Source organism: Triturus cristatus, chromosome 1_2, assembly GCF_964204655.1.
Source record: "Triturus cristatus chromosome 1_2, aTriCri1.1, whole genome shotgun sequence".
NCBI lineage: Eukaryota > Metazoa > Chordata > Amphibia > Caudata > Salamandridae > Triturus > Triturus cristatus.
The window spans coordinates 923551722-923577090 of record NC_140580.1 but is presented as its reverse complement, the minus strand read 5'-3'; the positions used below and the strand labels follow the sequence as shown (position 1 = coordinate 923577090).

The window sequence follows — 25369 nt, the reverse complement described above, 5'->3', positions numbered from 1 at the left end:
TGGTATTTTACTGACCTCTGCTGGTCGTTTTCTATCAAGACAGTTAAATAGAGGCAGTTGAACAGAAAAAAAGTCCCTATGCGGTAGCAGACAAGTCCTAGGGCTGATCTCCCGAGCCCACAAAGTACATACACATACAAGTATATGCTAAAGTATATACAAGAGGTCTCGAATGCTCGACCTAAAAAAGGGCATTAGCTTCCAAAACGTACACAGGCCTCTTAATGAAAAGGGACTATCTTAAGGAACTAGTAGATCATGATAGCTTATGGTACACTAAACATCTCTTTTAGATGGTGCTTGTTAAAATAGCTACTGTGATACGTTGCTTTAAAGTTTGGTTTGAGCATCACAGGTAACTGAGCATCACTCAAAGGAAATATTGTCACTTTCCACCGATTTTTAAGATACGAGGTACTTTCTTCTGGGCGTCCTCATTTTCTAGCAAACCGTCCCAAAGCAGCAGTATGAGATGATGTCAAAAAGTGGAGCAGATTTGTGCACTCAACTGACTTCACTTTAACCACACCCAATAATGCACTCAGTGGCCATAAAAGTAACTGGAGCATCATTAAGTCTACATCAAGACTTGAGGAACAGTTTGCTTTTGCCATAACTAATTTTTTACTGAATTGAGTGGAACCCATGTTTATTTTGTTTGTGGTACGCCACTGGGTGTAACTGATTTTGGTCTGTTCTTTGCTGCCAACTCAGACATATGATCTCAAACCCTGTCAAGAACCAAAGAAAGTTATTATCAACTCACTAATTAGATAAGGAAATTGTTTTTACAAAAAGTATCCGAGTCCTTGCCGAGAAGAAATGAACCATTCTCCTGCAGGATAAATAGGCCCCAAGGGACCATATTACAAAAACAGAAGTGTTTGTGATTGCGTCTCTGCGTCAGAAAGTGCTAGCATCTTCAGTTTTTTGTGCATATCTAAATATCTTAATTTACTAACCTATTTCTACCACTTATAAATAAAAGCCTACCCATTTAGAAATGAGAGCTCTGACTGGAAATTTGATACTGTTGGATGCTATCTATACAAACTAACCAAATACCACCTCTTAGGAAAAGAGTGATTGCTTGACTTTACTACACTTGGGCCTGATTCATTTAGCTATGCAATTAGAGTGCACGAATACTTGTGACCCTGGACTCAAGTGGTAAAGATTAGTGGCCATCATGGATACTGACCACCTACTGCCTCAGAACCAAAGAAAAAGCCTGATGGCTAGAAAAGGATCAAAAAGAATCAAAGAGGGGAGAGGTTCTCCATGCAACGTAGGGACTTTTGGGCCAAAACCCTCTAATGCATCTCTGCTCAATCACTGTGCAGGCATTCCAGGTGACATAATCTGCTCCTGGTGAGGAAAGCTCTTTTGACTGCTCAGAGTAATAAGGCTTTTCTACCCCATAGTACAACAGTACCTCAGAACCTCCATGCCTAGACTACAACAGGGACTTAAACAGAGAGTGTTACGTTCTCAAAGGTCCCTTTGCTATAAGACACTTGTGGGCAGTTCTCTAGACCTAGACTAAGTGGCTGAAGCAAACTATCACAGGATCAAAGTATTGCAATTAGGTACTTTGACCCTTCCTGGGGACACTATTACTGGCTGCATACTGTTGTGGTGAGAATGGCTACTATGCAGGCCTAGGAGAACTCGAGCACACCGACAGGTTTCATTAAACAGAAATGACCATGGTTCAGTACCCGATTTCACGTCCCAAAACTCAGCCCTTACTCCCTCGTCTAGATGATCAAATGAAATGCCACCTGCAAGATGGGATCACATTTGTTCTGTGCACATGTCTGATTGTTACGGTTGGACTCTGTTCCAATTCTAATAAACTGAACTCAGCCATTTACAAGACATTTCCACAAGCAGAAACAGAAGTGATTCAAATCATCAAATGGCTAGTAAAAGAAAACATGGGCTTAAACCCAGAATTTGATGCAGGGTAGATAATTTGAAAAAATATGAAAAACAAAAACTCAAACAGCCCCCAGCCGTGGTGGAAATTGCTATTCGTAAGGGAAGAAAGATTAAATTCACACAGTAGGGTAGAACATAGAACAAATTAGAGAGTGCAACACTACACTGAGGCCTACTATGACTAACCGCAATATGCGTTGACGCTGGGTGTTCAACATTTAACTGCTAAGGAAGGTATTCACGGTTTCACTACTCAGAAGAGCCAGGACACAGGAACAAAAAAGAAACATTTCCCTCAAAATACCCTGCCGGGGAAAGACAGCCCTGTTCCATGGCAAAGCAGGCTTCAGTAGCCTGTTAACACTTTTCATAATACAAACTCTCAGTTCAACTGGCATTGCACACAATAAGGTTCTTTTGCAGATTAAGGACTCAGTTAGTGTTTTCACATCAAAGCATGCCTCCACACCTCTTGTACCAATACCTGGACCCAAACTGTACACAAGAAAAATCTTCTTCGTTTTCATCACTGCTATCCCCAAGTGTATCAGAAGGGCCAAAGAAGAGGAAGGAGAAAGGGTTGTCGTTCAAGCTAGCACTACCAAAGACAACACCAAGAAGCAAAGAAAAAAGTAGGAATTTTAGTTTAAGGCAGCAGGAAAAAAGGATGTCAGTGACAAATAATGCTATCGTCAACAGATCAAACAATTGCAAGTAACTAAAATCTGACAAACGTCAGAAACTCAAAGTCCAGAACAAACACTTGCAAGGACTCTCAGAAGAGTGGGTCACACTGCGAGAAACGGATAAGGATGCACAAGATACCAGAATCTGAACCCTACAACACAAATATGCACAAGCTGGGACATGATACATGAAAGGGTAATGAGGGGCAGCCAATACAAAGGGACAGAATTTGTAGTAAATGGCAGAGAATCAAAATTAGGACTAGATACCGCAAAGAAGTACAATTAGGCAGCACCAGCAGAGGGAAATTATCAGAATGAGCAAGAAAAAGTATGACACAGCACTGGGGCTCAGAATTAGGGGAAGAACGCACAAATAACTATAAGTGCCATGCAGCAAAATGAACCAAAATAATGACCAGATAGCCAAGGAATAAGAGTCGAGAACAGAACGTAAAAGGAGCAAAGGTGAGCGAGAAACATGCTTTTCAAGAACATTCTGTACATCACCTAGCTTTCTGACAGTTTACAAGTTTCTTTCCGTTAGCACATGTCCACCCAAAAAATATAAAGAATGCCAAAATAAAAAAACATCAATGTGCACGTTCCAGCAATAACAGGACCCATGCACATGCCTTGTAAAAGCCCAGACCATGCACAGTTGAAGATAAGTATCAACAGATGGGCGAACAACATCATAGAGGCTATCACACTAGCAAAAGGTCCCCGTATTAGGAATCATACAAGCATAGTTATGCCTTAAACAATGCAGCCCTACATATTAGCACAAGGGATACCTATATGTAAGAACTATAAACAGGGAGCTTAATGAAGGCTACAAACACAAGTATGTAAAACTCAGATGCATGTACACAAAGACAGGATAATAATTAAGAAAATACGGAAAGAGGAACAGTTGTAAATGTAACACAAGCATGTCTGGTCACAATATGGATACTTGAGTACAAAGCAAAAAGAGAAACATCACATTATGAGAAACAGAGGCAATGATACACATGAATTCTCATACATATGGCCAACACAAAAGAAAAGGCATTTTCTCATCATTAACCTGCCCACATGCCCAGTCCAAAGGCATGCAAGCAGACACAGGTCGAGGTACACAGACTTGCAAAAATATAAAAGATATGCATACAGGCAGGCACTGTGGGCAAGAGTTAACATGCAGCAAATCAATCATGCAGTCAAAGAAAACACTTGTTAGATCAAGCCCTGCTGATTTATCGATAGTACGAAATGTGCAGTTGATGTCGTATTATGTCTCTGATCCTGGAACTCTATTCGTTTATAATGGACACAGAGAAGTAGCAGATTCTAGAAGCATCGGCCATCTGGCAAGCAGCAAAGAGCCATCTATGAGAAGCCAAAGGCAGGCCTAGCACCCATTCAGCTGTTTCTGAACAAAAAAAAACCGACTCCCATGTTGAGGGTCACATCTCGACAGCCACCTAGGCAGTCAAGGTCAAAACTAAGACTGTAGCAACTGAGGCTACAATGTCTCCGGTACAAAGATCTCCTTTAGCCTTGATCTTTCTGTGCTCCCAGAAACCCAAGCACATAACAAAATGATAGACTGTACACAGAAACCCTGCAGATGTACCATCCCTAACAGTATTTTGCACATCTTGAGTAATGACGTAAATATATCAGGTAGGGACAGACAACCAAGGGTCTTTCAGCAGATCCTGCAGGGTAGGAGGCTGAGAAAATCTCACTTATTTGCACAACAGATGTGTTCTTTGAAACTACATATGATTACATGCGATTTATAATCCTGCAATCTAGTGCTTGGAACAGGAATTGCATCTTGTTTACTTGAGCAATAAACTGTTATGATTCGACTAAAGGCATGCCAGTGGCTTTTCTGTAGCTCAACACAAAACATACAATGCTCCACAAGTTCCAAGCTATGTTGAGAGTGTATATCCAGTCTCGATACTGAATAACCTGCTCTACTGTAATCTATTCTTCCACTTCACCAGAAAGACTAACTGGTTGCATGTAAAAAGTTAAAATGGTAAGTTTAAAAACTACTGTTAAAGTCAAGTAATGTGCTGCTTTTACATCTCTGAACTATTTCACATTCATAAGCTATGTATCAACTACCAAGCAGTATTGCCTTACTATGGAGGTGGAGTGGATTGGGGGCCAGAGCTACGTTAACAGACAGATGTCACTTACTTTTAATTCCATCATGAGGACCTCTATTAAATTCACTAACAAAGCCTATCTTTGAACACAAGCATGACCTTGGAACACTTAACTGGATAATAGTCTTTTTTTACATGTATGCACATGTTTACCTGTAGGACCATTAACTTTGATTTCTTAACACTTGAAAAACAAACAATCGCACATTGTAAACCAAATTTAACAACAAGTAATTCTTTAGATTCCAAATGAAACTGCAGCATCAAACCCACGTGTTAAAAGAATGGTCAGACAGGTAGGAATCCCAAAACAGAAACAATGAGCTTATAAAGCTGTTCAGGAGTGTGGAATTCCTATAGCCCGACTCCCAGGACATATTGTTTAGGGTCAAGGACTACACGTTTTCATGTTTATTTTGTCCTTGGGACAAGTAGGCCCATACAGCTGCAGCACAAACTTTTTGGCTGCCAGTTTACAGTACCACATTATGGATCAGGGAAGGGCATTGTCTGCATTTAAGGTAATATTTGTGTCCATATGTTAATGCTGTTTGAACTTGTATTTATGGTTCAGTAATACAAAGCCTTTCTTATTAGGATGAGAGCTCTAAAGAAATGTTGTAAACTCGAACTGCATTACTGACAGTGGTTCCAGTGTAAAAATGTGTACACACGTTTGCAAAGTTTAACAATATGAGGATAAATATAATGCTCCTAGAATGCTCTCTAATTAGATGCAAATATCTGCAGAAGATTGAAAGCAAGAACAATGATCCTTTGCTTTCAAAATAAAATGTTCACCCAGAAAATGCAACAGCGAACAAAAAAACGTTTTGCTAAACTTCTTTGAAGCATCATTTAGTAAAATGTGTTGATGCATGCTAGTATTTCCTAAAAAAATTCATAATGGAAAAGCAGTGCAACCAGCATCAACAAGATGATGGGAAACATGAAAATAAAAAAGCATTGGCAAAGCCAATAGGTCTGACACTGCGTGTCTTGTTTTGATATGGCTTTTGTAAAGCTGTGTGGGAGCTGCCAGGCCCTTACCTTTAAAACAAACATTGGGAAAAATTATATTTTTTGGTCTCAAAGAGCACACATTGCCATAGTCGTCCCTGGCACTGAACAAAACTACTTTGTGTGCTGAATTGCTCCTTGTGAAAGAGCAGGAGCCAGTCGATGTAAGATAGATAGAGGGGGGAAGAAATGTAATAAAAGCAAAAGGTCTTTGTTAACTCCAGACCAAATTAGGGGCCCATTTTTTTAAGAAAGGCACAAAATTGCACCAGGGTATATGTCCTTGCATTAGTGCAAATTTATGGCTTTCACGAATTCACAAGAATTTACAGAAATAGACCAGGAAATCGTACTCCAAGAAAATATTTGTGAACTGCTTTTTAGCACGAGCAAATATGCAGGTGTAGATTTGCTCATGTGAAAATCTTATGAGCGTTTACAAGTTCACTTTCTCTTCAACCACTTTTTTCCCAACCCTGGAAGAAGTCTTACTCCTGCCATTGTCATGAGTAAATTTCCAGTCTCTCAGTATGGGAAAAGATTAGTAAAGAACTAGTGAAAACTCCTAATACATGTGATTTAGAAGGTTTGCACAGACTCAAAAGGGCATTCCAACCCTGGAACTATTGCTTAACGCTACCTCCAGCCCCAGTATATAGATTTGTGGAAAGGTGGCAAAATAAGGAAATTACTGGAATTCAGACCCTCCTATAATATGAGCCCTGGCATAATCAGAAATTCTAATATCAAAGCGTTTACATAAAGAGATTGTTGCCATAATCTGTCACTGCACTATGTGGCACCAAAGGAACAAGTGTTTTTACAGGACAAGTAGAGTTATGAAACAACCTCTTAAATGTACAAGTAGATATTTTATTTTATTAAATTCCACACCCCTGAGAGCTTCAGACGGCCCACACAATGCTAGAGGACGCCAAATTAGGAAGACATGGCTGAGTTCTGGTATTCAAAGTTAAGGGTGACTGGCAATCAGGTCAAAACACGTCCTACTAGAGTTCCGTAAGCAAGTTAAGGATGCAATTGTTGTTTATCGTTTCAATGGGGTAGATGTAGTAGTAGAAGTCCAAGGTGGTATCAGAAATGAGGCAGTCCCATTCCAAAGAAACAATGGAACATTATCTGACTCTGGGCCAGATGTACGACCCTATTTTGCATGCGCAAACGGGTCTGCGACCTGTTTGCACATGCAAAATACAAAAGGGCCATGTACTAACCCTATTCAAAGACCGCCTAGATAACAACGCACACAACAGCAAAGAGCTCTTCAACATCGGAAATAACTCTCCAACCCCAGCTCTAACACCAACGACATCCCGCCCTCACAAGACCTTTGCGACTCGCTGGCCACCTTCTTCCACCGCAAGATCGCAGACATCCACAACAGCTTCAACACCACAACCGCCCCGACAACCACCGCCCCCACGACCACCACCAACACCAACCGCCTGCTCTCCTGGACCAGCATCAACGACGAGGACACCAGCGAGATCATGAACACCATCCACTCCGGATCAACGCTAGACCCATGCCCTCACCACGTCTTCCACAAGGCCTGCACAGCCATCGCACCCCATCTCCGGAAAGTAATCAACATCTCCTTTGAGACAGCAACCTTCCCGGAAAGCTGGAAGCACGCCGAGATCAACGCCTTACTCAAGAAACCCAAGGCAGACCCCAAGGACCTCAAGAACTTCCGACCCATCTCCCTGCTCCCGTTCCCGGCGAAAGTCACTGAGAAAACAGTCAACAAACAACTGACCCGCTACCTCGAGGAGAACAGCATCCTGGACCCATCCCAGTCCGGGATCCGCAGCAACCACTGCACCGAAACCGCCCTCATTGCCGCCACCGATGACATCAGGTCCCTGCTTGACCACGGAGAAACAGCAGTCCTCATCCTCCTGGACCGGTCAGCCTCCTTCTACACGGTCTGCCACAACACACTACGCACATGCCTCCATGCCACCGGAATCCAAGAGAAGGCCCTGGACTGGACCACGTCCTTCCTCTCTGGCAGACCCCAGAGCGTCCGCCTCCCCCCTTCCGCTCCAGGGCCACCGAGATAATCAGCGGCATACCCCAGGGCTCCTCCCTCAGCCCGACGCTGTTCAACATCTACATGGCACCCCTTGCCCACGTCGCCAGACAGCATGACCTCAACATCATCTCCTACGCGACGACACTCAGCTGATCCTCTCTCTCACCAAAGACCCTCACACTGCCAAAACCAACCTCCACAAAGGCATGAAGGCCGTCGCCGAATGGATGAGGAACAGCTGACTGAAGCTGAACTCAAACAAGACGGAGGTCCTCAACATCGGAAACACCCCTTCAGCCTGGGACGACTCCTGGTGGCCTACCGCACTGGGAACCGCCCCAACACCCACCGACCACGCACGCAACTTAGGGGTCATCCTCGACTCCACCCTCTCCATGACTAAACAGATCAACGCCATCTCCTCATCCTGCTTCAACACCCTTCGAATGCTCCGCAGGATCTTTAAGTGGATCCCAACCGAAACTCGAAGAAGAGTCACCCAGGCCCTCGTCACCAGCAGACTGGACTACGGAAAGGCCCACTACGCAGGAACGTCGGCCAAGTTCCTGGGATGACTGCAACGCATCCAGAACGCCTCAGCAAGTCTGATCCTCAACATCCACCGCCGCAGCCACATCACACCCCACCTGAGAGACCTGCACTGGCTCCCCGTCAACCAGAGGATAACCTTCAAGCTCCTCATCCATGCACACAAAGCTCTCCACAACACCGGGCCAGCATACCTCAACAGACGCCTCAGCTTCTACACCCCCACCCGCCATCTCCGCTCCGCCGACCTCGCCCTCGCCACAGTCCCCCGCATCCGAAGAACGACCACCGGCAGCAGATCCTTCTCCCACCTCGCTGCCAAGACCTGGAACACCCTCCCCACCAACCTACGGCAGACCCAAAACCTACTGGCCTTCAGAAGACTCCTCAAGACCTGGCTCTTCGATCAGTAGCAGCACCCCCTCCCCGCCCCCAGCACCTTGAGACCCTCACGGGTATGTAGTGCGCTTTATAAGTATCTTGATTGATTGAGTTAACTACTCACAATTTGAGACTCGCTAAATAGGATTAGTGACTCGCTATTAGGAAGGGGCGTTCCGAGGGCGTCCCCTCCTAAATGAGAGTCTGAGCCCTATGTATGACTGCTTTGCGACCACAATTGCAGTCGCAAAACAGTCGCATTTTACCACCCTTCTCAGAAGGGTGGTTAAACACTCGCAAAAGGAAAGGGAAGGGACCCCTTCCCCTTTGTGAATGTAGGGGGAAATATTTGTTAGGGGCAGGCAGTGGTCCCAGGGAGCACTACCTGCCCTAAAAAAAGGGAAACCAAAACGTTTCATTTTTTTTAAATGCATCCCGTTTTCCTTTAAGGAAAATGGGATTCATTAAAAAAAAAAAAAATAATAATCTGCTTCATTTAAAAGCAGTCACAGATATGGAGTTCTGCTGAGCCCAGCAGGCCACCATACCTGGGAGGGCCAGCCATTCATAAAGGGGTCGCAAATTGCGAGTGCTTCATTAATATTCCTGAGGCATGCAATTTGCAACCTCATGGTGAATTGCAAACAGTTTCTGAGACACTGTTGTACATTGTGATTTGCGACTCGCAAATTTCGACTCGCAATTTTTTGCAACTTGCGACTCGCAAGTTTTTGCAATTTGTTACTCGCAAATCACAATGGTCGTACATCTGGCCCTCTGTCCTGTACTATCCTCAGGAATATTTTCTTCCACGGCCCCTTCCACAACGACTCAATCTTTCTGAAGCATTGCGTAGGCATTGGGTCTCTTTCTATTTTGCTGCTGCCTCATGAGGGCGGTTAAGAAACAGTGAAGGTACAGACAAACCTGAAGAGCGAAAATTCACTTGAAAATTATTCAAACGAAGCCACTACTTCAAAAGTGTTAAATTAAGTAGAAGGTGTGACATAAAACTATTTTGCAGAGAGAAGAGGCAGAATCCTCTCTCTGAGGAATGAGAAATAAATTGTGTCAGAGCTGTGTTATCTTGGCAAGCATGGAGTCTTAAAATCGGAGTAGTTTTTTCTCCGCCAGATAACAATGCCCATACTCGTTGCCATTTCAAGTGTTTCATACTAAATGTAGCTGTTTAAATTTGACTAAAAACTACGTTTTTTTTTTTAAAGTCAGCACACAAATAGCTATCATTTACAAAATACTGATGAGAAAAAAAAGAGGTAAGGTAGTTTTAAATAAGCGTTCAGATATAACTTATTATTATGAAAAATGGCAAGTATTCTTTCTTCTTCAATGTATCTTGGGAACTGCTGGCTGATGAACCTATTTGGTTCACATGATATCAGTAAAGATCCCATGATGGAAAATGATCAGTTTTGCTGGAGACTTGGCCACCTAATATGGCAATCATTCTCCTGTTAATCTTTCGGACAAGCACTTTACAATCCTTCATAATCCTGTTCTTAAACAAGCAACATTTTTGACTACACAAGTCCCATAACCTTTACTGGACTGGGACGATAGTTTGCTCTCCTGAAATGCTCCTAGATGTTCATGGTTTCTCCATACCTCTGACTCATGTGTGCAGCATGACCAGAGGGTGGACTAGTGAAGCACAGATGAAGACTCCTAGACTATGAAGCCCAAAGGTTCTTATTCCAGATGGCTTTGCTTGGCTGACGCTCTCCCAGTTCCTTAGGGTTCAGTGGGGAAATGCTTTCCTGACCCAAAATGATATAGGCTTCTCATGCTGTCCCACAGAGTCTGGTCTCATTTAAGCATTCTGGCTGAGGGCAGGACATAGAAGCGAAGACATGGATTTCCAGACTTTAAAGAACCAATGAACCTGGCCCCAGCAGCCTTGCTCGTGTGACGGCTGCCCGTTCTCCGGAGACCAGCGTGCATGGGTAGACCCAATATGAGACTGTGCCCACAATATTCATGCTCTTCCCTACAGCCCTTTCTCATGTGAGAGGCCTGGGCTTACAGTGGAACAGAGAGGTGCGGACAGCCCAAGGAATCCAGTATCAGCAGCCTCGTTTGCTTTACGTCCCCCTCTTTGCAGAAACCAATATGAAAGCGCGACCAGGAGGCATGGAGATGGCTGAGAGGTCAGTGGCCAAAAGGAGGCCTCTGGCGTACCACCCAGACAGCCAACATTGAAGATGGGAGAGGTCCATACAAAGTCTGCAAGAGAGTAGCAGAAGTAAGAACAAGAGGTGAGGAGTTGGGTGTTGGGAGGCATTGAGGGCACCTCTCCTACTCCTACTGTGGAAAGTGACCTGCTGTCTTCCCACTGATGTAATTGCTGGCTTTGAAATGGATGGAGGGTTCCCAATGAGCTGAAGGCATGGGGCTCTGGCAACGAAAGGAGGAGCAGCCATAAAACATACATAGTCTCCCCCTTTGTCGTTTTTTAAGATGGCTACCAGAATGTGGTGTAGCCCCATATAACCAAGGGTAATATGAGCAAGGTTGTGCAAATCTCAACATCATAATTCCAAACCAATAACTGGTCAAAGTTATTGCAACCAAACCTGGCCCTTGTACATTATGCTATAGGCTATTGTGGGCAAACCCAAGCTCTGACTCAATGATGGGAACATTACAAATATCACCACTACCTTGAATGACATCTATACCTTGTTTTGCGGGTGACCCCATATGTCGGTGAGAGGTGTTATCCTGAGACCCCACACACTTTGAGATACAGCTAGCCAATGAATTCACAGGGATTGATAGATTGATATTGGAGGTATGCTTGTCTTCTGGCACAGTAATATTTCAAGGAATTCAAGATACCTGTACCTCCCTGGAAGGCATATTGGAGAGATGGGCCTCAATGTCTTTCTGCTTCGGTAAGAGCTCCAAACTGTGGTGCATCGCTTTAAATCACTAAAAGGAAGACTTTCAACTGTTAAAGACTCTATTCATATGCTGCTTTGCGACAAATAGACGATTGAAGTGGAGAGTAGATCAAGTTATAATAGTATACAAATCATTGGCATACTGGGGAGGGCAGAGGGCTCACACCTGGCAAGGTTTCTCCTGGAGACGGTCCTTAATGTCTGAAAATAACTTGTCTACTTATTCTATGATTGAACGGACACATCAGGTTAAAATGCCAAAGCCTCCCTTGTATACCTGGGGCAAGATCTCAGCTACATAGATAGGGACAATATCCACTGCACCAGTGTAGGAAGCTGGCTCCATATATTGTGAGAAAGTGGCTCTGTATATACTGTTCCCAAATAGGTAGTGTGTACAAAGTCCACAGTCCCCAGAGGTTTGGCAGAGGTTAAGGTAAGATATCACCTTACTCTCTTAAGTGGTAGCTTGGTCGAGCAGTAAGGCAGTATCAGAGGACAGTGTAAAGCATTTGTTGTACACACTCAGTCAGCATTGAGATGCTTTAGTTAAATACTTTGCAATAGGCAATTGACTTGTGTAGGTAATAGTTACAGTTTGTTGCAATAGGCAACACAATTTCAAACACAAGAATACATTGAGCTCAATGGGAATTTTAAGTTATGTGCACTTGATTACTTTCAGGATTACTTTTCTAACTCCAGGACTGGATCCTAGATTCAGTCCTGGGACAGTTCTTGGAAACAAGTGAGTAAATTCCTTTTAGTTACTGTTGTGATTTTTAAGCAATATTTTGCCATTTTAAAAGTTGACACTTAGAAACTTTTGCTAATCAAATTACCAATGTTATCCTATGGAAGGAAATTCACTTAGCAGGTAAGTGGGATTATGGTTACTTTTTCTAGGTCAGTGTTGGATCTTCGATCCAGAACTAGTGTACCACCTGTAAGCAGTTGAGGAATTGCGTTTAAGTTACATAGGCGATTTTTAAGGAATATTTGCAAGTTTGCAAAATCGACACTGAAGAAATTTCATAGAAAAACTGTCAATTGTTTCCTATAGAAGAAAATACAAGTTACGGGTAAAGTATGTTCTCGTTACTTTTGTAATCCAGTGCTGGGCTCCTAGGCTCAGTACTGGGGCATCTATCTAAAACAGGTAAGTAATTACGTTTTCACAGTTGGTACGATTTGTAAAGAATATTTGTAGTTTGCAAAAATCGACACTTAGAAGAAATTTCACAGGAAAACAGTCATGGTTTCCTATGGGAGAACATTTAGTTGGTGGTAAGTACTTTTCAGGGTCAGTGCTGGGCAGCAAGATCCAGCACTGGGATCTCTCCTAATAGCAGGTGAGTATTTCTGTTTTCGTTACTCAGTTGATTTTAGGTGAATATTTTAAAGTTTAGAAACTCCACGCTTAGAAGATATTTCAGAAGAAGCCAGTCAATGTTACCCTATGGAAGAAAAGTGAGTTATCTTTTGGGTAAGTACTCGACTGGCAGAGTTAAGGTTCTGGGCATAGACTCATGGGTCTCCCAGGTTCAGATAAGTACAGTTGTTACACCCTCAGCGGCACAGGGGCAGCCGGGTGCAGAGTGAGTTAGGTCCAATGTTATCCTGTGGGAGGCAGGGGGGCCTTAGTTGGTGGCTGCTGACTTGCAGGCCACGCGGCTTTGGGAGCTGGGCTCCTGGTCACTTGCTCAGGGCAAATGGGGAAGTAGGTAGGAGTAGAAGTTGCACTGCCAGGACCATTCGGGCGGCTGGGTGCAGGGTGCTTTTGAGCCTTCGGGCGCTCAATGGATTTCAATGGGAAAGCTCAAGGACGAACAAAGGCTGCAAGCTCAGGGACGAAGATTCTTCAGGTGCTACCACCACTTCGAGAGGTAAGATGGGTAGTTGGAGGATAGGTAGGTACCCAGGAGACAGGGGGCCGCAGGGCGCCGGGGTGCCTTTGGATGTCGGGAAATATTACCCTCTGTTGATCGCGGTTGGGGGGGTCCCTGGTTCTGAGGCTGCAGGCTTAGTCCGGAGCGTCGAGGTGGGTCCTTGGGTGCCGGATTCGGGGTCACAGTCGGCGGGGGGGGGGGGGGACGTCCTAATGGTCTTTGTCCACTCCGGCACAGGCCAGGCTTGGCGGGTGCAGAGTGTGCAGGGTTTGCGGTTCCGGGCTGATGCCAGGGGTTAGAAACTTGCTTTGAGCAGAGCCACTGCTCATGGGAGTCCCAGGTGCTCAGAGTCACAAAGTAGACAGGTCCTCCGGGGTTTGTGAGGTTGCTGGCCGCAGGAGGTGCCGAGATTTAGCAGGAGCAGGTTCGAGGGTAGACAGGCCGGTAGGGCTTGGGCCAAAGCAGTTGGTGTCTTCCTCTTCTTAGCAGCTGCACGGCAGGTCTTCTTTCTTCTTGTTCTTCTTTGCTAGTTTAGAATCTGGAATCTGAGGAAGGAAGGTTCAGGGTGCCCCTAAATACTAAATTTAGGAGCGTTAAAGGTAGGGAAAGGGCAGGGACCACCAGGTCCCTGCCCTGGGGTGGGTACACCCCCTATCCTGCCACTCTCCTGTATGGGGAGGGGGGGGGGGGGGGGGGGGGGGGGAGTGGCCTAGTCCTGATTGGGTAGGGCTCCCAATCTTCAAGATGGCGAGAGCCCGGAGATGTGCTTCACCTCGCCTCCCCCACCTGAGGGGTGGGGTTGGCAGGGCTGGCACATCCCCTGTCCTTACTTGGAGTTTCCGGCCAGTCTTCCCGCCAGAACCGGTGGGGGCCAGTTGCGGAGTACAGCAAGTGGCCTGGAGAAGCTCACAAAGGCGGCATGCCTTTGAAGCTTCCCCCTGCCCATCCTGGGGGAGGAGACCTAGCACCTCGCCCAGGATGTGCATTGTTGCAGGCCCAGGAGAGCGGGGGGCTCTCCACCCAGGGGTCCAACAACATGTCTGCTGTGTGGCAGCCTAGGCAGCCTCTCTGACAAGACGTGGATTGTACGTTAAGTTTCAGGGGGATTCTCTAAGAATCCCTCTGTAGTGCTTTGTACATTAAATCCCACACTGGCATCAGTGCAGGTTTAATGTGATGAGAAGTTTGATACCAAACTTCTCAGTCTTCAGTGTTGCCATTCTGGTGCTGTGGAGTTCGTGTTTTGTGAGTGTGAGTGTGTGTTAGGGTACAGGGCCTCTAAGGGTGGCACAAATAGTGCTGCCGCTCTTAGAGGCCTTCCCTGGTGACAAGGCCCTGGGCACCTATGGTCCAATTTACCAGGGGCGGACATGTGGCCAGGGTTTGCCAATTTGGGTGTTAGGTTTTAGGGAAGGAACATAGGCCCTGGGCACTTGATTGGCAGGAGTCCAGGGTACACTCCGTCAAAGTACATTCAGCAATTCAGCAAAAAGTGGGGTCATACCATGCAAGAAAGATGGCACTTTCTCACATATATACTATACCAAAGTGAGGTATAGTGTGCACAGAGTCCAGTGGAACCCTAAAGTTAGGCAGAGGTAAAAGTAGATAGCGCCTTACTCTGTATTTGTGTAGTGTGGGCAAGCAGTAAGCCTTTATCAGAAGGTAGTGTTGAGCATTTTCTGTACACAATCAGCAAAAGATTGTCACACACTCAAAGACTGAACTCAAAGAATATTTTTATACAAACAAAATTGATCTAAGTTATTTTATTTCCTAGAACCAAGCAAGCCTGGCACAGGTAAGTGGTTTATACTTTGCAGTAATAATAATACAGTTTGAATTGCAGTAATAAAACAGTTTGAATTGCAGTTGTATATATACACTTTGGTTTGATTAGAGTTGAACTACTAGTAATGCAATGCTTTGAAATATTGTACATATACTTTGTGTTGGCTTTTCAATAGGAGGTTAGATAGATTACTTTACAGATTACTTTTCTTACACAGTGTAGCATACCTGGCTACTACACTGGGACATTTCTTGTAAATAGGTAAGTAAAAGTATATTTGATATTTAGTTACAGTTTTAAGGACTTTTATAGATTTCCAACTCCACACTTTTCATAGAAAAACAGTCAATGTCTAAGAATGCACTTAAACACTGTAGGGGTATAGGGCTCATGTACCTGTACCCTTACCACTGGTATAGTGCACCCAGCTAGAGGGATGACTGATCTATGCCAGGGCAGTGGATTACAGACATGGCGCACAGGGATGTGTGCCATGTCGACTTCACTTTGCTTTGCACCAAAACACGCAGCCTGCAAAGGCAGTGTGTGAGTGTAAAGGTACAGGACCTCTAAGGGTGGCACAATAAGTGCTGCAGCCCTTAGAGGCCTTCCCTGGTCACGGTCCCCTGGGTACCTGTGGTACCATTTACCAGGGACTGACCTGTGGCCAGAGTGCCAATTGGGTTTGGTCTACAATGCAGTTTTAGGAACAGAACATAGGCCCTGGGTACCTGATCAGCAGGAACCTAGGGCACACTAAGTCAAAGTACTTCAGCAGTTCAGCAAAAAAGTAGGGGCAACCATGCAGAAAGCGGGCACTTTCTCACAACCAGAATGGTTAATAATTTCTCTATTCACAAAAGTGGTTGTTCTGCCCCGATAATAGACAATTGGTTGATTGTGTGAAACACTAGCAATAGACAGACCACAGAGACGACATGGGGAGTGACCAAGCTCTACACCCCCCATCAACAAACACAATCACCCAGTATACTAATCCTCGGCAACAACCCCTTAGACTCACGAGACAAGGGGGTCCAGATGCAGAGCTACAGGCGCAAGATGTTGGCCCAGAGTCGTCCGGGGTCGAGATCCTTGCCGCAATTCACGGCTCCTGCACAGCCCTAGAGAACAAAATAGAGGCAGTAGCTATAGATGTTAATCTCTTGCGCGCAGACCTGTGAAAAGCTGCCGACAAAGTACAAATAGCAGAAGGAAGCATCCTGGCACTTCAGGGAGAAGTATCCACACTAAAACAGGTCGCCCAGATGGCAGTCTCCACATTAAAGCTGGAGCACAGAGCGGAAGACATGGAGGGTCGCTCCAGGAGGAGTAACATCCGCTTACAGGGATCCCCGAAAAAGTGGAAGGCAATGCACTTGAGAAACATGGGTGCGCACGGTCCTGTAGCCACAGGCACTCTCCGGATTCTTCGTAGTGGAGCGTAGAACACAAAGCCTTGGCACGTTTGACGGGCGCTCCGCCCTGAGCTCCAATAGCTAAATTCTTAATTATAGGGAAAGAGACTGTATACTCCGAACTGCCCGAGAAAATCCTACTATCCAGTTTGAAGGAGCCCGCATATCTATCTATCCTGACTACATGAAACTGGTTCGTGATCAACGCAAATCATTCAATGCCAAAGCTCCGCTCCTTAAACCTTAAATATATGCTGATATATCTGGCGAAACTCAAAATCCTGTCCCAAGGAAAGTCACACTTCTTCAGTAGCCCGGAGGAGGTCTGGACCTGGCTGGACATAACCGATGTTACACCGATTGCCCGCTCGGGATCAAGTTGAAGAGGTACCAGGCCCTTCAGAAGTGGTGGGAAAGCAAGGGGTGACAAGATCATCAATAACAATACCCCTCCTGCTAGCTTCAGCGGAGACCTGTGGGCCCACAAAGAATAACAATCAGTGAAGATGGCACCATGCGCATGCAGAGTGCCCCTGAGGCTGCACTGGAGGCTGAGGTGATAACCCCTATATGAAAAACAACAAGAGAGAGAGGGTAAGGACACACTCATAATCCCCCTAAGCAATGATCATTAAACAATGGAAGAGTGCACAATAGACAAGAAAAAATGGGAAAAATAATGAATATATACTATAGGACATAGATACATATAAGTGCGCAAATGACAAATCACTCGAGTTTAGTTAAAGAACCCTTAGTCACCAACCTGGTCAGTGACATGCTTCATCATAGGGTTCCACCAGAGATGCCTACTGCGCCTCTGGTGTGCTTCAACGCTTATTTATAGCGGAGCTCATGATTGATCTTGTACCAAACAAAAAACTATTTTTAATGTGGTAAGTGTCCAAAAAAGGGAGAAAAGTGCTGAATTAAAAAGTGCACAGGATTAGACCAAGGCAATTTTAATGGTGGCAAGCCTGGCACTGAATAAAAACAGGTGAAAAACGGATGTTAGTCAGTGATTGAATTTTGTCAGGTACATCCTAATCCTTGGTCAACATGTTTCAGCTTCTAGGCGTGATTACACAAAGCTTTCTTCAGGACCCACAAAAATAGCACCTCGGCGGTATAAGCTCGATAAGGCTTACCCTAACCTCAGGTGCAAAAAAACGAATGAACTCACGGTTTTGAAGAGGCCATAAAGCACTTCCCAAAGCCCATGAAAATGTCTGTAAAAGAACATACATGTGAAAAGGCAAGTAAATCTTATATATTCGCACATTTAGTAGTATATTCTTCTACTTCATCCAAGAATGAGATAGTCATAGGGCAAATGTTCAAATAAAGTTCTTTCAACTCATTGTTCCAACATAGGAAACTGACACTACTGCGTCTACGTCCTAACTTGACAAAAACAGAGGAGAGCCCAAACTCTAGATGCTACTCTTCTGAATAGTCAGAAAAACGAGTAACTCTACTCATTGAAACAGTTTATCTCTTAAAATGTTATATAAACTGTTGGAAGTGATTCAACGAACATGACTACAAAGGCCAAACATAATTGTTCTGGCTATAGCTAGGCAAACCAACAGTTAAGTGAAAACAAACTTTGATGAAAAGGGAGAAAACAGGGCTTACGTTTAGGAAAAAGTCATCCTGCTCCTTGGGCAAACTGTGGGTAGCGGGACTCCAGAACAACTACAAAGGAAGAGGATCAGGGGGAGATTTAGTGAAGCAGAAACCCCTCGTCCCTTAACATAGCCAAATCGTACCGCTACTATTGCCGATCTAGTTTGCAAACGGTACTTACTTCTTCCGAGTCCACCGCCCAACAGAAACACCTACTAAATCCCACCGGGCCCGGAGACGAGGAGGTGTTGTCATGTCCGCGTATAAATAGACAGCGCGAAATCTCGCTTGCATTGAGCGGACGCGTTCGCCTGTCACATGACCAAACGTCGATCACGTGAATCTCGCGTAAACAGGACAGGACTGGCAGAGCAAAAAAACTAGACTGCCAACCACGTTCACCGCTGCAAGGAGAGGAAAAAACGTCATTGGTATCTAATGGAAGCGCAGACACAATTACAGTATCTTGAACATAAAAAAAATAATAAATCGGGGATTCAGTACCCATGATTTTAAACGTGTATTACGCCAGGTTAATGGAGTTAATACCTTTCATAGAAATTCGGTATAGGGTTGACTGTTGTTCAAAGAAATTGTCCTACGTTATCTAATGAACCGAATCAGAAAAACGCGAATCCTAATGACTCAAAGGTGTAAAGTATCTTAAGCATAAAATCCGGGGTAAAGTACCCATGATCTTGTATGTATACTGCACCAAACTAGTAGAATTAGTACATGTCACTGAACTTAGGTCTAGAATTTACTGTTGTTCATAGATATTGTCCTACGTTGTCTGATGAGTTTAATCAAAAAACACAAAAACAGAACAAAACAGATCCTTATGACTCACAATTGCAGAAAAGTCATTAAAGAAGGCCAGCAAGGTGGCATAGAAATATCAAAGGTATGGGGCATCTATGTATACACAGAGAAGTAATTCCAACTAAGTTCAGTACGCGCTACTAAACTCTGCGCCCAAACACAGTACCCCAAGGAATATTTTCATTTAACCCCACCAAATGAGTGACTTGAACCCCGATTGAATGTGCTCAATAATAGTCCACTGTAGATCGCTCGAAGTGTGATTGAGATGCAGAAAATGTTCAGTCAGTTTCGTAGTGTGTTTCTTGCAGCGGTTGTTACTACGATGCTCGCAGATGCGTTGTTTAACCTTGCGAGTGGTCATTCCAACATATTTCATCTCACAAGGACAAGTGATTAGGTACACCACATTAGTGGTATTACAATTGGTATGACCACGTTGGATCCACGTTTTGCCATTTTCCAGATTCATTACCTTGGTAGTCGAAGGGAGGTGGCACACACTACATGAGCCACATGGAAAATGCCCCAAAACGGGAGGTAGTCCCCAAGCATTAAGGACGGAAGTCTCTTCAGGATTATTTAGGCTCCTAGGTCTGGTGTGCACCAGGGAATCTTTAATACTTTTTGCCTTTCTGTATGAAAAAAGCGGCTTCTCCCACTTGATGTTATTACTTTCGAGAATCCGCCAGTGTTTCATAGAGTTAGAGATGGCATTAGATGCAACATTGTATGTGGTTACGCAAGTAAGCGGAATGTCAGCCGCTTGCTTACAAAAATCCTCCAGAAGGGCCTCCCTAGGTTGATTCCTAGCCCTCTGACAGCTGTTCCTCAAAATTCTTTCGGGGTAACCTCTGTCCCTCAATTTTTGCGTCAACTCTTTTGACTGTTTTCGAAAGTCCTCCACCTTACTGCAATTGCGTCGAATACGCAAAAATTGCCCATAAGGGAGGTTCGCTCGTAACGGTCTTGGATGAAAACTTGAAACGGTCAAAAGGTTGTTTTTGGCTGTAGGTTTGTAATAGGTCTTTGTCAATAACGACCCTTCTGTCTTGGGGACTACCACATCCAGAAACACCATCACATCCCTGTTATAAGAGTGAGTAAAAGTCTTGGGATGCCTCAGTTTCTGGGGCCCGACTGGCAGAGGTTGATGAGGGGTTGCTGCGGGCACACTGACTGGGGGGGGGTGGGGGTAGAGAGGGTGGTGGGCGGGGAATATACGGCGGGGACCTAGCAGAGTGGACTTCTCCTACTTTGTATTTTGATGGTTGGATCATATTATGATGTTATTGTGTGTAGTGTTAGTCCTCGGGATTCTGGTGGTGGAAAACTCAATAAAAATCTTTTTTTTTTTTTTTTTTTAAAAGTGTGAGTAAAAGTCAAATTTGGGTCACATGTATTGTTGATCCAAGTAAAAAAATTGAGAAGGATATTTTCAGAACCTTGCCAGATGATAAAAACATCGTCTATATACCTCTTCCAAAATAACAGATTGGAAGTGAAAGGATTAGACGAACTCAGAATATGTTTACATTCAAAATCAAACATATAACCCTGCCACACTAGGGGCAAAGGTACTGCCCATCGATGTACTTGTGGACTGGAGGTAAGGGGTAGCTTGATAATCAAAAAAAATCTTTTTTAATGCCAAGGTAGCACACTCAATGACAAATTGTTTGGGTGTGTGGAAATCCCAAGTCGTGGAGCTCAAGGCCTCCCCAAGAACTTTGATAGTATCGTCTTGGGGGATGCTCGTGTAGAGGCTCTCAATATCTAACGACACGAGAAAGGTAGTATCATTATCCACCTTCACATCTTGTAATGATGCCAAAAAACTTTTGGTGTCTTTCAAATAAGTGGGTGTGTTTTGAATCAATGGCTTAAGAAAAAAGTCACAATATGTCGAAAGGGGCTCTAAAAGAGACCCTATGCCCGAAATAATAGGGCGACCCGGAGGGGGTAACTTGTTTTTGTGAGTTTTTGGCAAAGTGTAGAAATAAGGAATTATACCTTCTCCTTTAGTAAAAAAAAAAAAAATCGGCCTCATGTTTGGTAATGTAGCCACTAGATTCAGCATGCTCGACAAGGTTAAGAATAGTAGCCTTTAGTAGCGGAGAGGGATCTGTAAGTAAAGGGGTATAGTTTTTATGATTGTTTAAAAGACGTCTACATTCATGATCATAATCAATGGCATCCTGAATCACGATCCCTCCCCCCTTGTCTGCTGGTTTGATGACAATCGAGGAATTCTGATGAAGTGACTGAAGGGCCTGAAATTCTACAGAACTCATATTCTTAAACACTCCTTTGTCTTCAAAGGACTCATCGTTAAAAACAGCTTGCTCAAAGGCAGTTATTTCTGCTGGATTCGTGTGAGGGGGAGGTGTGAATGTGGACTTTAAACGGAATCCAGTATCACTTGGACGATCTACAGGGCCATCAGATTTACGTTTCTCAACTTAAGTTTCAACTTTCTGAAAAATTCAGATAGTTCTCAATGCAAATGGGAACGATCTAGTCGTGCAGTAGGGACAAAACCTAGTCCCTTCTCGAGGACCTGACTTTGTCTGTGTCAGTGCTACTGAAGAGAGATTGGTGACTCTCTGATTGCTGGTTCCGACTTTGCTGCGTGTATGATTCCCTACTGCTTCCTCCTGTTCCCAGTGGACTTGGTTGTTTCCTCTTCTACTCCCTCGACCTCGCCGACCCCTGTCTAAAAAAGGAGGGCGAAAAGTGTTCTGAGGAAAAGGAGGAATTGGCATAAAGCCAGGGTTCCAACCCATCATAGGGAACTGAGGATGTTGGAAATGGTTGGGATAGCCTAGGCCCCCTTGGTGTGGATGAACTTGCCAGTTAGGTTGATAATGGTAGGGTCTGTTCCTGCCTCTACCCGCTGTTTAAACTTGAAACTCTCCCCACTAGATCCACTAGAAAAGGAGTCATTCTCATCTGAAGTTTTAACTGGATCTTCATTTTTAGTTGGGGGAATGTAATCAGGGTGGGCATAAGGATAAAATTTGGTAAAAGAGAAGCGCTTCAAGTGTTTCTGGAATTTGAGGGCCTTCGATTGAGTCAGTGTGTCTTTGTACTCATTGATTTCCTTACTCAGCTCCTCAAGTTTTTTCTTATATCCAGTTAAAGTAGTTCTGAAATGTGTTTCTGTAAGTTGTATTTCGACCGTAAGTGCTTCTGAGAGTCTCAGGGCTGTTTTAATAATTAAAACTAACCAGTCGCGGGTGCAATGCCACGCGATCTGGGTCCATTCCTTTCTAAAAACTGGATCATCCAAAAAAATGCAGGGAGCATTAGAGACCAGCAATCCTTTGGGGGCTATGTTACTGCGCAAGTATTCTGTCAATATTGTCCCATGTAAAATGGTACGAATACGATTGCGCTTTTGTTCGGTTAATTTGTCCCATTCTGTGGTCTGAGAAATGGTCTGCGCTATTGAAGGGTCAGAAAAAAGAGGGATCTGCCAAAAGGGCATCAACCTCCATCAGTTTATGTTCAAGATACTGTAATTGCGTCTGCGCTTCCGTTAGATACCAATAAAGTTTTTTCCTCTCCTTGCAGCGGTGAACGAGGTTGGCAGTCTAGTTTTTTTGCACTGCCAGTCATGTCCTGTTGACGTCGAGATTCACGTGATCAACGTTTGGTCATGTGACAGGCGAACGCTTCCGCTCAATGCGAGCGAGATTTTGCGCCGTCTATTTATACATGGACATGACAACACCTCCTCGTCTCTGGGCCCGGTGGGATTTAGTAGGTGTTTCTGTTGGGCGGTGGACTCGGAAGAAGTAAGTACCGTTTGCAAACTAGATCGGCTATAGTAGCGGTACGATTTGGCTATGTTAAGGGACGAGGGGTTTCTGCTTCACTAAGTCTCCCCCTGATCCTCTTCCTTTGTAGTTGTTCTGGAGTCCCGCTACCCACCGTTTGCCCAGGAGCAGGATGACTTTTTCCTAAACGTAAGCCCTGTTTTCTCCCTGATTATCAAAGTTTCTTTTCACTTAACTGTTGGTTTGCCTAGCTATAGCCAAAACAAATATGTTTGGCCTTTGTAGTCATGTTCGTTGAATCACTTCTAACAGTTTATATACAATTTTAAGAGATAAACTGTTTCAATGAGTAGAGTTACTCGTTTTTCTGACTATTCAGAAGAGTAGCATCTAGAGTTTGGGCTCTCCTCTGTTTTTGTCATGTTAGGACGTAGACGCAGTAGTGTCAGTTTCCTATGTTGGAACAATGAGTTGAAAGAACTTTATTTGAACATTTGCCCTATGACTATCTCATTCTTGGATGAAGTAGAAGAATATACTACTAAATGTCGTGCGAATACATAAGATTTACTTGCCTTTTCACATGTATATTCTTTTACAGACATTTTTATGGCCTTTGGGAAGTGCTTGATGGCCTCTTCAATACCGTGAGTTCATTCATTTTTTTGCACCTGAGGTTAGGGCAAGCCTTAGCACGCTTATACCGCCAAGGTGCTTGTTTCGTGGGTCCTGAAGAAAGCTTTGTGTAATCACGCCTAGAAGCTGAAACATGTCGACCAAGGATTAGGAAGTACCTGACCAAATTCAATCAGTGACTAACATCCGTTTTTCACCCGTTTTTATTCAGTGCCAGGCTTGCCACCACTAAAATTGCCTTGGTCTAATCCTGTGCACTTTTTAATTCAGCACTTTTCTCCCTTCTTTTGACATATACCACATTAAAAAATAGTTTTTTTGTTTGGTACAAGATCAATCCTGAGCTCCGCTATAAATTAGCGTTGAAGCTCACCAGAGGTGCAGTAGGCATCTCTGGTGGAACCCTATGATGAAGCATGTCACTAATCAGGTTGGTGAGCTAGGGTTCTTTAAACTCGAGTGATTTGTCATTTGCGCACTGATATGTATCTATGTCCTATAGTATATATCTATTATTTTTCCCATTTTTTCTGGTCTATTGTGCACTCTTCCATTGTTTAATGGTGATAACCCCTATGACAGAACTTGACCCAGCAGAGGCTGCAGTAGATTCACAAGTGGACTTTGTACCAGAAACGGTCATAGAAACAGTCCTAACATCGCAAAGGTCATGAGGTTATGATCGTCTGTATCCTTACTGTTTATTTTTTCAAGCTCTAGGAAGCAGACTTGTGACAATTCAGATATTAACTGATCCTTGGGGGTGGGTCGATGGGACACCATTGAGCAGTGTCACACAAGGGAAATGCCGATTCTGCACGCACCAGGCAGGAACCAGAGTGACTGCAACCATGGGGAGGGTCGGGAGTCCACGACTAGTATATCCCTTTTTGAGGAGATTTGTTTCCCGTCCCGGTTTGACAGTGGTGGATGATGTGCAAGTCCTGGCACATGAACTGGGCGGACGTAAATAGATCACTTGTTACGCTATACGTGTCCGTGGGTGGGAGTGGATTGTTTATGCTAACTGTTATGGAATGTCGGTGAATGGCAGTCAAGACATGTCCATCTACCAGAGTTGGGAGGAAATGACACAACAGCAATCCATGGAACATGGATAGTACCTATAAATTGACCTGGAATGTCAGGGGACCTGGGCTCATATAAAAAGCACTATATGGTGCTGTCATTCCTAAGATGACATAGCATAATTATCACATTCTTACAAGAAACCCGCTTATATGTCGCATCGCCAGCACGCCTTAAGAGGAAATGTCATGGCCAACTCTTTCACTCCTCATACTCCACTTACGCCCAAGGAACGCAGATATGAGTGGCGCCTGGAGCTCCCTTTTCAATTACCTACTTGGAGGCAGCTATTACAGGACGATATGTTCTATTGCAGGGCTCCCTCGACGGTAAACCAACCACACTCCTTAATTCCTACGCCCCTAATAACGATGACCCAACATTCTTCTTAAAGACCTAGGACTTGATAACCCAGGACACAGATCCCCCCGTACTATGGATAGGTGACGTCAATTGTACTGGATGGAGACTTAGACAGGTCGCCCCACCAAACATAACAATAATCCGCTCATGACAGCCACAATACAGAGCTTAATGATAACCTGGGACTTCCTGATATATGGAGGCAGAATTAGCCT

General features: G+C 44.3%; 1 protein-coding gene across 3 annotated transcripts in view; it reads right to left on the bottom strand.

Annotated features, from left to right (window-relative positions):
• Positions 1–25369, bottom strand: part of UBE4B (ubiquitination factor E4B) — a 918898-nt gene that overhangs the window by 683145 nt on the left and 210384 nt on the right. The window contains exon 8 of one of the 3 annotated variants that reach the window (XM_085609804.1): positions 2429–2542. The exons of the other annotated variants lie outside the window; for them this stretch is intronic. Coding sequence (XP_085465930.1) covers positions 2429–2542 — 114 coding nt within the window. The remainder of the gene's footprint in view (positions 1–2428; positions 2543–25369) is intronic. 3 annotated transcript variants of the gene reach the window in all.